Source organism: Syzygium oleosum, unplaced genomic scaffold, assembly GCF_021117445.2.
Source record: "Syzygium oleosum isolate NSW1041296 unplaced genomic scaffold, Sole_v2.1 Sole_v2.06, whole genome shotgun sequence".
Taxonomy (NCBI): domain Eukaryota; kingdom Viridiplantae; phylum Streptophyta; class Magnoliopsida; order Myrtales; family Myrtaceae; genus Syzygium; species Syzygium oleosum.
The window spans coordinates 11,478,851-11,492,768 of NW_026607490.1; the positions used below are offsets into that span (position 1 = coordinate 11,478,851).

General features: G+C 44.3%; 2 protein-coding genes across 2 annotated transcripts; one reads left to right on the forward strand and one right to left on the reverse strand.

Moving 5' to 3' along the window:
* Positions 1-96: 96 nt before the first annotated feature.
* LOC115690624 (uncharacterized) lies at positions 97-2,627 on the reverse strand. The gene is made up of 3 exons (XM_030617038.2): positions 2,428-2,627; positions 2,139-2,307; positions 97-577 (listed from the first exon to the last, which is right to left on the reverse strand). The coding sequence occupies exons 1-3, from the start codon at positions 2,485-2,487 to the stop codon at positions 381-383; spliced, it is 426 nt and encodes a 141-aa protein (XP_030472898.1). The 5' UTR covers positions 2,488-2,627; the 3' UTR covers positions 97-380.
* A 5,043-nt stretch (positions 2,628-7,670) lies between these two features.
* Positions 7,671-12,751, forward strand: LOC115690623 (YTH domain-containing protein ECT4). Its single transcript, XM_030617036.2, has 8 exons — positions 7,671-7,903; positions 9,045-9,106; positions 9,263-9,404; positions 9,496-9,569; positions 9,701-10,171; positions 10,284-10,814; positions 10,995-11,207; positions 11,675-12,751. The coding sequence occupies exons 2-8, from the start codon at positions 9,059-9,061 to the stop codon at positions 12,296-12,298; spliced, it is 2,103 nt and encodes a 700-aa protein (XP_030472896.1). The 5' UTR covers positions 7,671-7,903; positions 9,045-9,058; the 3' UTR covers positions 12,299-12,751.
* The last annotated feature ends 1,167 nt before the right edge of the window (positions 12,752-13,918 follow it).

Here is a 13,918-nt window from a genome sequence, read left to right on the forward strand (position 1 = left end):
AGGGGAAGCCTAGACGTACTGTTGTCAACCTCTGAATTTTACCAAATTGCAATAACTACTCTCGGTTTAGTTGTGATTGTGCTCTGTCAATCTGAATTTACAGGTGAAAAACTTCAATTAAAATGCAAGCTTTTGCAAAAAGCCAACAATTTACAATGCTCACGTTTGGCCTCGTCTCGAGTCTCTCAACAAGGAAAATCGTTACCCGTCCTCGCCGACGTAATTAGTTAGAAAGATTTCTTGCTAAGCCGAGCACATGCTTCTCATCAAGCTAACCACAACCACAATGCTTCAGATATAATTTCATTCAAGAAGAAAGAGATCAACTATGAACTAAGCACGCTATCTTTTTTCTGCCAGAAAAGGGAAAACTAAGCGCACTATCTTCCCAACAATGCCACGCGATCTTTCTGCACTGCCTGTGACAGGTTGAGATCAAAGAGCTCGCACCGAATTGGCATCTCCATCTCGTAAAAGGGATTCTTCAGAACATAGTCCGTGTACAGCTCGTAGATGACTTTCAACAGAGCCTCCATATGCTGAGTCCCAGGCTCACAGACGACAAAAAACTTCGTCCCTGCACAAGCACAACAGAAGCAGCACTTGTATCAGATAATCTACAGGTTTGAACCACAGAGGACGCCTCTCTTCGGCCAGTCACTGGAGAGAACACATTAGCTAGCACTGTTAATACCTATACCATAAGGAACAAGGAGGGCCCTCACTGGCCGTCAACAATTCTTAATAGGAAGGAACAGAAGGGGATAGATTAACCCACTCTAATCAATCTTAAAGCTGATCGACCAATCCTAAATGATGGAGGTGAAATACATATCTTGCCTAACATTTGACTGTTCAGAAGACGGCCCAACATCTACTCAGCCTATGCGCATCTAAGATTCAAAAAGTTGCAGGGTTTTCCCCTTTTTGTCGAAAGCATCAAAGGATCTTAAGAAAAACTCATATCCTGAAAGGGGAACATTCTTACGGCATTAACTTCAGTGGAAAAAATGGAAGCTCGTAAATCATGGTAGAGACCAATCTCATTCCATGTGAGAGCTCAACAGCTGAAACCACATGTCATTTTCGCTTTCACATGCACAAACATTTCAATACAAAAATTCAATCTCAATGGCAACTGCAAGGTCCATATCGTGCTTGACCCAAGCAACACATCCCAAAAGGGTCGAGAGAATGCTACAGACTGTTACTGTTTACATGCTAAATGAAGGTAACAGAAATAGTATAGATGTACCTCCTTGCAAGGCCTACTAAATTTCCACGACTCCTCAAGCTTAAGATACAATCAAGTTACTAGAAAAGCGTAGTCCCCAACACTCCAAGTTGCCAACATCGTTAAAAGAATCTGGAATGTGCCCTATGTTACCATATCTTATTGCAAGGGTCGAAACTAAAGCTGACGACTGGGACAGGTAACTAGTGACGATGTACTCCGAAAAAGCCAGCTTATTATAAAACTTGGTCCTATCCAAGCAACAACTTCTTGACCAAGATTTGATCATGTTCATTCAATAATCAAAAACAGCACGAAGGTCAACTGGGAAGAAAAAAAGGAATCACAATTCATTGACAAAAATGTGTTGCCAACAACATCCATGGAGAATCGGATACATTTTCTTATCGAGCGACATCTCACCATCTCTGTTCCATTTCTACTTCTTTTTCGCACGCACAGCGACGGGCAAACGTCTGTAAAACCAACCTTGCAGGTTAACAAAATGATCCGAAAGGGGACAATGATAGGACACCAGAAGATCATCTCCACAATGGCAAATCTGCATATTGCGACTAAATCGGTAATTAAATCACTCTAAAATTAAAGCGCACCCGCGAATTCAGAGTGTTGGGAAATCGAATAATTACCGGTTCAAGTCCGGACATTGCACAAACTGTCTACCTCCCCTATTGGAACTGCAATAACTAGCAATTCTTCAAACAAGCAGAAAAGATTGACCCACTTGTTCTTCCAGCGTTTGCAGAAACAACCTTCAATTTAACGGACAACTACATGCATTTTCGCTTGCTAGATCAACCAACGACATGACCAACACACCCCAAAATGAGCGCCAAGAAAGAAATGTAAGACAACAAAGAATCTCACAGCGCAAGATCCTCACCAGTAAGGGACTGGAAGCAGTGGAGATCGAAGGTGTCGGCCTCGAGGAGCTCGATCCCGGAGCATCCGACGGTCGGGGAGAGCTGCTGGGAGATGGCGTGCATCGAGTGCCACAGGCTCGCCACCCTCAGGCTGTCGTTCGTGTCCATCCTCCCCGCAGATCCGTAATCCTAAACACCACAGATTCGAAGCGTCATCTTCGGATTGCGAAGGTTCGTCGTCGTCGTCATCGTCGTCATCATCATCGGAGGAGGAGGAGGAGGAGGGAGGGGGACGTGGGGGAGCGGTACCTTGTAGAAGATTAAGCCTCCGGATTTGTTGATGATGAAGAGGCTGTATACGGCGGCCATCGGAGGAGGACGGCGGCGGCGATCGGAGGATCTCGCCGCGAGGTTCGGAGCGAGACGAGCGGGTTCCGATACAGCTTTCGCTTCTTCCTTTCCTTCCTTCTTTCACTCGCTTACCGTGGCAGACTGGGGGAGGAGTGGTGGTGAAGAAGTTATGCCTAATTTTTTTTTTTTATATTTTTCTTTTTTGACTCGTTGATAATCACCTAAAATCTCTTTTTTTTTTTTGGGAAAATTCAAAATAAATACCCGAAATGTTCTTATTTTCTCGAATAGAGCCCTAAAGTGAATCATGTGTCAAATAAGAACCCAAAGTGTAATCATTTTCTCAAATAAATGTCTGAAGTGAACCTTGTCTCAAATAAGGATTTGAAGTGACTATCTCAATCTAAAAAAAGGGCATCAACTCACCGAAGTCAAGGGCATTTTCGTCTTTTAATTTTTTTGATTTTTTTTTCGTTTTCAATTTTTTCCACAAAAAATGAAAAAATGAAAAAAAAGCTAAAGTTTAAAAAAAAAAAACAAGGGGAGAGGCTAGCCCCGCTGCCTCATCGCCGGTGAGGCGGTGACGATGGGCGGAGGGGCGATGACGATGGTCGACGGGGTTGCCAGCGCCTCAGCGAGGGTCGGCGGCCAGAGGCGAGGGCCAGAGCTGGGAGAGGGCGGCGACCCTCTCCTAGATCTGGGTGAGGGTCACCGCTAGGAGAGGATTACTACCCTTTCTCGGCTCTAGCGAGGGTCGGTAGCTCTCACCCAAGTCTGGGGGAGGGCCGCCGGCCCTGTGCGAGGTCTAGCGGCCCTCTTCCAAACCAAGGCAAGGTCTAGCGACCTTGTTGGCCATCGCTACCGCCCCACTGGTGATGGGGCAACGACCACAGGCGGGGAGGGCTGGCTGCCAACCTTGCCCCCTGTTTTTTTTTAAAACTTTTTTTAATTTTAAATCTAATTTAACTAAAATTTATGTTAAAATTTTTTTTGGACGAAAATGCCTTTGGTTAGTCGGAAAATTTGGCTAACCGGAGGAGTGAGACCTCTATTTGAAACTGTTATAACCACTTTAGGCCCTTATTTGAGAACATAAGTCCACTTCATGCCCTTATTTAACACAAAGTCCACTTCAAGTCCTTATTTGAAAAAATGAGAGCATTTCGGGTTTTTATTTGAAATTTTCTCTCTTTTTAAAAAAAATCAATATTTCATGCGAAGTACTATAACCATTTATGATATACTTTTTTAATATTTTGTGAATGATGAAAATATTTTTCCGTTTACTCATTTTTGTAAGCGATACAATTAATCATCTTTTAGAATAATGTTTTCCAAATCATTCATTTTCCGCCATATAAATATATCATTGTTGAACTCGCATTCACTTAAAAATTTATTATCGAGTTATCGGCTAAACACGATATACTAAATGATCCGCACCACATCACACCAAATCTCCCAGCGCGGAAGTCTTCTAATACGACTCGCACGCGTACCACAAAGTTCAGACAACGATCATGTCAACTAGGGAACTATAGTTGATCGAAAAGATTCAGACAACCGCGTGCAGCATCATCTTGGGGTAAGATTATCATCCTTAAGAAGCGACATGGTCTCAAAGGGTCGCTTTAGGTGAAAAAACGTGACACGAAAAATGAACTTTCTATCGCATCGGAATCCGCCATTTGAATTGCTCGGCCCATCATCAATCGGATTTCGATAAAGATGAATTCAAAAGTTTTACATAGCTTTATTGATTTCGACTTGATGCTGCGTCATGGGCTGTTCTAGTATTCTTGCTTAATTATTATTGAGCAGGTAATTAAAAGATTGGAACTTTTATATGGAACTTTTCGCAGGTGAGACATTTAAAGATCGATACTATTAAATCCGCAAGTTTGGCTCGCCCCGGTCGGGTCGAGATTCGGGAACTCGAATCCGACCCGCGCAAAGAGATAACAAGATGGCCAAGGAGAAGGCTAGTGGGATTGGCCATTGTGCGGTGCCCACCCGTTTCGCGGCTGAGTTGATGTTACGTCGGAGTAGAGCGCAGGACCGTCCGAGATGGTACAACGAGGGTTTTCCGTGTGACGCTAATGGTTACGCAACCTCTAATTGGCCAATTGGAATGGTGTCCTATAGAAGGAGGTTCTCCAGAGGGTTAATCGGAAAGGCGCATTGCCCATCGGCCTCGAGGTTCTAAATGACTATCGCGACGACGAGGAATTGCCCCCGTCGGGTGCAATCGCATCGAGGATTCCCGTTGGGTTACCCGTCGGGCTCATGGGTCCTCCTGAGGATTCCCCATCGAGTTCGTCGAACACAGGGTTTTCCCGTCGGGGTTCGTAGGTCCAAGGGTCCTCCGTGGATCCCGGCGACACGTGCCGTCATCTAACGCGTCGGCTCGACGCCCGTATTAACGTGTGCGCAAACACATCTCGAACCAAAAAATCTCAATTCACACGTGCCCCGCAGAATTCCAATCCCTCTTGCAAGATCCGCTCCAAGCACGAGAACATCTCGAAGAAGAACATCCGAATAAAACGAAGTTGGAAAGCAAACCCTAATCCATAATGGGAAAGGAATTTTCCTTTCGGGGCGAGAGCATAAGACGAAGGACAGGTCCCGTGTGAAGAAAAAAAGTGGCTACTAAACTCACTTTATGTTGCCAATTCGTAGCGATTCCAATTAGACACCAAGTTGGTTTCCACTTTTTTTTAGGTGGTTTCATTTGAATCCTTTCGAACTCTCGATATAATACAAATCAATGAGAATTCGACTAGTCCCGTGCATTGCCACGTCACGACTTTAACCATAACGTACAATGCTCGAATTCTGTACCGGAGATATGAAAACCACGACCCTCGAATCTTAGCATGTCGATTTCTCGGGTCGGGGGGGCCGGTTTATAGATTGCAAAATTAAGGCTGGCCGTGTTGAAATCGCGTCGATCTTCTTCTTATCCGGGACGAAGCAATAAGCACAGAAGACTCTTCCAATTCCTTGAGCTCTAAGGAACCTTATCCAATGCCCATGGGTTGGTGGGAAGGATTGGGAGCGAAAGAGAAATAATTGTCAAAAAATATTTGGGCGTAGGCAAAAGATTAGGAAGGGATTAGAATAAATTAAGAAGGATCGATGAGGTCATTTTTCACGCGGTACTTAAAACCCTTTGAATTTGTCCAGATAAAGTACAAATTAGGAGGGACTCGTGTATCGATAGATAATTTTTTTCGCCGATACATACCGTAATTTTTTTTTTTATATCTCTTGTTAAACAAATCAAAACACGCACACATATATGTTACAATTTATTTTTTTAGCATTCGAATAAAATCATAACCGATCGCTATAAATCCTTTTGTTTAGATCTGAGCATGTCCCTGAAAAGCCTCACCTTGGTTCTCGTCCGGATTTCGGGATCACTGGGACGTAAAACTTCAGTAGGGTATTCTCTCTCCCTAGGACAGACACGTTAAAATAAAGAACTCATCCGTGGAGTCCAATTAAAATAGATAGTTACAAATCATTTCTTCTCCTTTCCTCTTACGCTGCGTTTGGTCGACCGGATAAAAATCAGGATATGATATGTTTTATCCTATCCCATGTTTGGCGGTGGTCCATGATAGTACGAGGTCGGATATAGACCGGATATAGCCCGGATAAAAAAATCCGAGGGAGGGGGTGGGATAGACCCGGATAGGATTTCTAATGCCTATTTTTCCAGAAACCCTACACTCCACTCGCCGTCATCTTCATCCTCACACCTTGTGCGCTTTCACCAAAAAAATTTCTCGGCTTTTTTTCCTTCACTGACTCCTCCGGACCCATGAACAGCAAAAAATAAAAATAAAAATTATCCTATCCGACTTTAAATCCGTAGTCCACCAAACAGTGGACAGGATATGAAGAAATCTCAGGATTCCTTATCCTATCCTATCCAGCCCTATCCTATTTAGAAATCCGGACGACCAAACGCGGCCTTACGACATAGCTAGCCCCGCCGCCCTTTCCTTTTCTAAATCGACCACGCCGAGCACGGCGCGCTCATCGACGCGAAAGGTTCCGGCGAGGTCCCGATACGATCCGGTCCGCACGCACGCGGAATTCCCTGTTGTTAACCGCATCGTATCGACCGACGACGCGATTCGGGCCGGTCATCTCGTATCACCCCCGACAGAAGGCGAAAAAAAGAAGAAGAAGAGAAAAGAAGAAGAAGAGAAAAGAAGAAAGGAGGAGGAGGCAAAATACCTTCGTTAAAATGGGAAAAGACCATTGACATTGCCCCCCACCCTCGATCGTGCGTACTCTTTGTCCCAAACGAGAAAGAGACTCCTTGTCCCCTTCCCCACGGGGGGGGGGGGGGGGAAAAAAAATTCCATTTTGCTTTTAGCGTTGGATTTGAATCCCTCCACGTCACCTCTCCAATTCCCTCAAAATTCTCCACCAAATTCCAATTCCAATTTTCTCTCCCTCCTTCCTTCCTTCCTTCCTTCCAGCCCCCCAAAAAAAAGAAAAAGAAAAAGAAAAAGAAGGAGAAAATCTCGTCTTTTTTTTTTTTCCTTGCACAGCAAGGCGCTCGCGAGGGTCGGCCGACGGACACGTGGCGGTCGACGCGGTGCCGCCTCAACCCGAAAAAAAAAAGAAGAAGAAGAAGAAGAAGAAGAAGAGGTAGCGAGCCGTAGGATAAGAGGAGAGAGGAACACGCCCAGGAACTCCCTCCTCCAGTCCTCCCCCATGCTCTCTCTCTCTCTCTCTCTCCGCGCAGCAGGCGATCCCTCCCCCCGCTCCGCAAGTCTCCTTCACGCTCCGGTGGCAGCGCCGCAATTCCGGCGCCAACCCGAGGGCGTTTTCGGTATTTCCCCGGGCCCACCCCCGGGGAGGATCGAACGGGCGGGGATCCGGTGCGTCGCGGGCCTCTCCCTTGTGGGGGCGGGGGGGGGTCCCTTAACGCGCACCCAAAAGAAAAGGAAAAAACTCTAAACGACGCCACGAATTTCGAAAGAAAAATCTCGAATTCTTTTAATTAAAAGAAATTTTCCCCCTCTTCTTCTTTTCTTTTTCTTTTTAAATAAAAAGAAAAAGGGAAAAAAAAAGAAGATGGTGGAAAAAAAGGGAAGAAGGTGCTTCTCGCATAACACATTCACACCTCCCCAGACTCACATCTCGGGCATCTCTCTCTCGTCTCTCTCCCTCCCTCTCCTCGTTCTCTCTCTTCTCCTCCTCCTTCGAGCTCGCGTCCATGGCGATTCCCTAGGGTTTCCCGTTCCTTCGTTCGGCGTTCAGGCGGGGAAAACCGTGGGCCCGGAGGATGTCGCTGGGGCCCCGAATCTTCGTCGATTCCTCCATCTCCGGCCTCCCAGGGAGCTCCTAGGTCGAGCGCGGCCTGATTTCCGCCCCCTTTCGCCCACCCTCCCTCCTCCGCTCTCCGGTGAGTCCCTCTCCCCCCTCGCTCGCGTGTCTGTTGGCTGTTGTTTCCGAGCGGTCGCCGTTTGCGCCGTGAGCTCGAATTCGTGGCGTGGCGAATCGAATTCGCGTCCGGCGAGGGTTGGGGGATCTATGTGGGGGGGGGGGGGGGGGGGCTGCATGCGTGCCTTTCTCGCGTTCTCCGAGCTGCTTTTTCGCGGCGTCGGTCTGTCTGTTTCTGCTTGCTCGGGGGGGTTTTAATTTTGAGATTTATCGAGAAATTATCTAATTGGAGTTGGTGAGAGCTCGGTGAAGAAGTGTTGTTGACGCGGTGTGCTGTGAGTGGTGTTGAAGCGTAGGGGCGATTGTTGGATGCCAATTCTAATAGGTTTGTGTTTTTGGAGGGAATTCTCGGGACCAGTGTAAAGAGTCTCGACTGCGTAGCGAATTCCGTGGTTTTCTTTGTGAAGTGGTTCGGATTGCAGATGTGAATTCGCTTTAGTATCTCCGGGTTGTGCTAGTAGGAGGGCCCTTCGATGCTTTTGTTCTGTCTTTTCTTCGCCTCGATTCTCTATGGTCCATGTGGTTCTCTCTGTGTTTCTTTTTTCCCCTTGATCTGGAGATAGTTGGTGTGTAATTGGAAGGATTATTTTGTGCTCTTAAAACAAATGGGCGTTTCGAATGGGGCTGCATCTGCATCCTGAAACCTGCTAAATTCATGATACTAATCTTGGAATTAGCTTACGAGTCCGGACCCTGGAGTATCTGCTGGCTCCAATTTCAGTGGGAATACTTTGATGCTATGTTGATAAGGAATGGGCTTTTTTTCAATTGAAGATACTTATTCAGTGTTCTGGTATCTCTTTGCGCTGGCTTTTCCTACCTGGGCATGGAGTATGACTTGACTTGGCGGGACTCGTTCATCTTTCTCTGGGAATTTGTTCCAGTTGTTGATGCTTGTTTTTTCTTTTTTCTTTTTTGGGTCAGAATCGATACTTGTTTGACTTGGTAGAAGTTCGTGTGACTTAGCTTCTCCCAGTAGCTTTCGTTATTATTTGTGTGCATGAGCCTGTTTAAATATGACAATTCTTAACTCCTTTTCTTTGCTGTTCAAGTTGTTGAGAGTTAATGTGTGCTTATTTTTTATCCTGTCTTCTGCTACGCAGGTTGCAGTTCTGGGATGGATTTGCACAATATCAATGAACATGGGAATGCAGAAACTTATCTGGTACTTGAGCTCCATGGATTTATTTTGCTACTGTCATTCAAATGTCAAATAAAAAGTTTATTCTTATTATTATGATATGCACTCCTTCATATCTGACAGGGCTGTTAGGATTCTTGTGCCATTCGCATTATACTTATGCTTATTTCTTTCTTCCAGATTCAAAATACCGAAACAAATCAGCTGATTGCAAATCCACATTTTGAACGAGTAGAAAGCATGTATAATGAAGGAGCCCCTGAGTTTGTTGTTGATCAGGGCATGTATTATCCCACCGCCAACTATGGTTATTATTGTACAGGTGACACGGAAATCCATCTGTTGTTATATGCCAATTGCCATTGCTTTTGGTGGTTGCTAATGTGTGAACTGCTTTTGCTCTGAATATCCAGGATTTGGAACACCAAATGATTGGGAGGACCATAATAGAGTTTTTGGTATAGATGGTCCTGATGTCCAATATACTGTAAGTTCTTCCCTCCTTCCTACTCTGCCTGTTCACTCTGTTTCCAGTCAGGGAAAGTAAGAAACAAATAAAATAAAGCCAGAATGTTATCTCTTCATACATTATGCTGACTTGAGCTTGGGCTGCTGCAGGGTGTACAATCTGAAAGTTTGCCTTATGTATATTATTCACCTAGCTATGGATATGCGGAGTCTCCATACAACCCATACAACCCTTACATACCTGGTGCTATGATAGGTGTTGAAGGCCCACTTGTGGGGGCCCAACAGTACTACCCTTTATCCCCTTATCATAATTCTGCTTCTTCACCTGCCTATATTCCCATTCTTGTTCAACCGGATGTCAATTCTCCTGAAGCCTTGTCACACCCGGGGGCTGGGACTATCTCTAGACCTGATGCAAGAGGTTTAAAAAATAACGGTGGCTCTGCATCAACAACATTCGGTAGGAACTCTACTAAAAATTCTTCCAATCCAGCGAATTCTCTTAACAGGCCTTCGGAAGCTTCGAGAGAGAATGTTGGTCATGGAAAACCAACTGTCACCTATGGAAGCGTTTCTTCTGCAAGTGTTTCAAATTCTACTTCATCACGAGTATATCAGGTAAGTGCCATTTCTTGCTGCTGATGGACTTGTAATTTGAGAAAAGCACCTTGCAGGATGTTCCTGCATTGCCAGTGTCTTTTCTGGTCTAAATTTTCTTCTCTCTGTGCAGGGTAGAACCACATCCAGCACCATTCAGCATGTAGATAATAACTTTAGTGGCAAGGTTCCGTCTCACCGTAACCAGCTAAAGGTTGGTTTTTCTGACTTTGGTTCAAGTGCTTATGGATGGGGTGCAGTGGAAAAACCTCGACCGAGATTACATCTTGGCAGAGCGCAGGAAAATGCTAGTGGCCCTTTAGATGCTCAGGGTGAACAAAATAGGGGTCCTCGAACCAGCAGATCTAAAAGTCAGCTGGCTGTTAGAGCATACACAACCAAGGCAGGAGATAGTAATGCGCAGGGGATCATCATTATTGATACCGACCAGTATAATAATAAAGATGATTTCTCTGTTGACTATGAGGATGCCAAGTTCTTTGTGATAAAGTCATACAGCGAGGATGATGTGCACAGGAGCATAAAGTATAGTGTTTGGTCGTCCACTCCTCATGGAAACAAGAAGCTGCAGAGTGCTTATGAAGATGCACAGAAGATAGCTGCAGAGAAAAGTAAAAGCTGCCCTATCTTCTTATTTTTCTCGGTGAGTTGCACGTTGTTTTGAAGAATTTCCCAGTTTCGTTTTCTTTTCAAATGTCAAAGGTGTCTTAATACTTGTGAGTTTTTCTTTTCTTTGAGTGCTTTGCCGACAGATTTCTACCAGAATGTCCCAACCCCCAACCGGGCTTCTTATTTCGTAGTGCTGATTAGAGCCCGTTTGCAGGTTAATGCCAGCGGTCAATTCTGTGGTGTTGCAGAGATGGTTGGACCAGTGGATTTTCACAAGGATATGGACTTTTGGCAACAAGATAAATGGACTGGCAGCTTTCATGTCAAGTGGCACATCATTAAAGATGTGCAAAATGGTGCCTTTAGGCATATCATCTTAGAGAACAATGAGAACAAGCCAGTCACTAATAGCAGGGATACGCAAGAGGTATTAGGTTTCTCCTGGCCGTATATCTTACTTCCTATTAACTGCTAGTCAGTGGCCCCTTTTCTTGTTGTCAAATAACAGGTTACACAGGTTGTAGTTGTATTTCTTGCTCTTCCTCTGTTAACCCGTCTCATGTCTTGGTCTCGATGGCTTGATGAATTTTCTTCTTCATAGCTAAGTTCCATCATCGTATTCATATAACGCTCCTGGTTTATATAAAAGCAACTGCAAATGAATGTGCTAAAATATTTATTTGGAGGCACTTAATATATGGTGAGGGCATTGTTTGTAGGTGTACTTGCTTGTTTACATTCCACTGGCCATAGGGCATCTAGACTGGACCATATTGTTTTGCTTAACTTTGTTGCTTGTAGATCCCATATTTTCTTACAGGTTTATTTCCGTAGTTCTGTGTCGGGTATTGTCAACGAAACATGGTGCTCATTCTTGATACGAATTTTGTGCAGATTATGCATAAGCAGGGTCTGGAGATGCTTAAAATATTCAAGAATCATAGCTTGAAGACATCTTTGCTGGATGACTTTATGTACTACGAAAATCGGCAGAAAATGATGCAGGAAGAGAGAGCTAGGCTACTAATGAGGAGTTTTCACACTACATTTGCCGTACCTACCTTAGAACCTCCGCGGAGATTGTATAATATCGTCAATGAGCCCCAACGTGAAGGGAAAATTATTGAGCCGAAAGACCTAAACAGTACGAGGAAGAATCCCATTTCGGATACTGAGCAGGTCTTTCTAAATACCAATGTTGCCGGTGGAAGTGCTACTACTGGAAGATCTGATGAGCAGAAATTACTGGAACACAAAGATGATGGAGTATCTAGTCTGAAGATTGGTTCACTCACCATCAACCCAAAGCAGGCTGATCAGGCATATGTGAGCAGTGCCACTGGAGCTGCCAAAGTCGAAACTGCGCAAACGGAAGTCGTCACTGTTGGTTCAATGCCTGTTAAAGTCAATGGATTCAATGAATCTTCGAGTTCTTTAACTGTGGGGACAATTCCACTTGATCCTAGAGCGCTCCAGGCAGAAAGAGAAGGTGCTTCCAAAGGCGGTCCACGAAAATGATCACACAGAGATTTTCACGATTTGAAATATTGATTCGAAATATTTTACCCTCTAGGAGCACGCGTATGCGGTTGCCATCGTCCTGAGCCCCGAAGATGCATTCAGTGTCATGATCATTGCTGATTATTGAAGTGTCCGTTTTAGATTGTTCCTGTCGTTCTTTTAACCCCCCGTTTCATTTGCTGCGATTAAATTGTATCGGTCGAAAGTCTAATTGATGTTTTCGCTCTTTTTTTTGTGGGGGGGTGGTTCTTGCTTCAGAATCATGGGGGGACGCATACTTTTGCGTTTTTAAGCTTCTTTCTAACAATATATCAAAAGATACAACAGATTTTCTTTTCTTGCCACTTACCTTTTGGATCTTCCGGTTGTGTTGACTTAATGTAGCTTGTCTGGAGTAGTTTGTTCAGTGCTAATCATATCTCTCAAGGTCCTCTCTTTAGCATTCTATAATCTCTCTCTCTCTCTCTCTCTCTCTCTCTCTCTATATATATATATGTGTGTGTGTGTGTGTGTGTGTGTGTGTGTATCTACTGACTGTATAATTGCTGAACTGATGTTACTAACTGATCTTAGTCAACCATACAGGCGAACAAGTTGTCCTGAAGTCAATGGAAATGGGGAGTTCTTTATGTCAAGTCCTGTCCTTACATTAAGATGTTGACAATGCTTCTGTGCATTTCCGTGAGAATTGTCGGACGATAACGATGATGATGGAGGTTGGGTGCAAGACAATTACTTCTGCAGTTTATTCGATGATGGCAAATGTGTGGGCATTTGCGTTCGAGCTCTTGCTCATGAATGTGTCGGAGCAAGCTGTGGCAATGGTAGGAACGGAACTAGGATCTTTGATCGAGAGGATGGTGCGTATCGACGTGTAGGATCACACCAAAATTTTCGTAATTTTTTCAAATTGAGATGATATGTTTTCATTCTCTGGATTTCGAAATGGAAGTCGTAGATAAGGGAAAATTTTATGGTCAAGTCCAACGATTTACAAGATCGACGCCGTATGCAATCTTGAACATTTGGGTCAAAAGGAAAAATTTCAACGGTCAAATGATTTTGAAATGACGGAGACTTGCATTTAAGGAAAATTGCTAATTAGAAGAGTGCCGATGTTACTACTGATTAAGAAAGATAAGGCATGAGAATAATTACTAACCAATGGGGACTTTAGGTTTGGGAACCGTGAAGGGATGTTACCGTCGTCGAATTAAGTTAATAGATAAGGAAACACGAGATTTATGATTAAGTCAAAGACACGATTGTTAATCTTACGAGACTTTAAGGTAAATGATGGTCACCGAGTCGTCATTTACAAAAGGCTTGTCACGACAATATCAATCGGTAAGGATAATTACTAATCGAAATTGCCATCGCTTCCGACAATTTTATTGTCCTATCGGTTAATTGTCGAGCGTTAGCATATTCGTAGTACGAACTTTATCGATAGATTACTACTGCTCGGAAAAGTAAGTTCCTAATTACAACTGTAGAAAAGTTACGGTCCGGTCGCGAAGTTAAATTACTGCCGACAAGTACGATCGACCTCGGTCACTGTTGAAATGGAATCTGCCCGAAACGGCGACAATGGTCACGGAGCCGAAAAGACGAAAT

Bases quoted from the DNA above. Each gene is read 5' to 3' on its own strand.
- LOC115690624 (XM_030617038.2), bottom strand. From the start codon at position 2,487: ATGGCCGCCGTATACAGCCTCTTCATCATCAACAAATCCGGAGGCTTA. The intron at 2,308-2,427 runs GTACCGCTCCCC...TGTGGTGTTTAG, and splicing joins GAGGCTTAATCTTCTACAAG to GATTACGGATCTGCGGGGAG. The intron at 578-2,138 runs GTGAGGATCTTG...GTGCTTGTGCAG, and splicing joins CTGCTTCCAGTCCCTTACTG to GGACGAAGTTTTTTGTCGTC.
- LOC115690623 (XM_030617036.2), top strand. From the start codon at position 9,059: ATGGATTTGCACAATATCAATGAACATGGGAATGCAGAAACTTATCTG. The intron at 9,570-9,700 runs GTAAGTTCTTCC...GGGCTGCTGCAG, and splicing joins GTCCTGATGTCCAATATACT to GGTGTACAATCTGAAAGTTT. The intron at 11,208-11,674 runs GTATTAGGTTTC...AATTTTGTGCAG, and splicing joins ATAGCAGGGATACGCAAGAG to ATTATGCATAAGCAGGGTCT.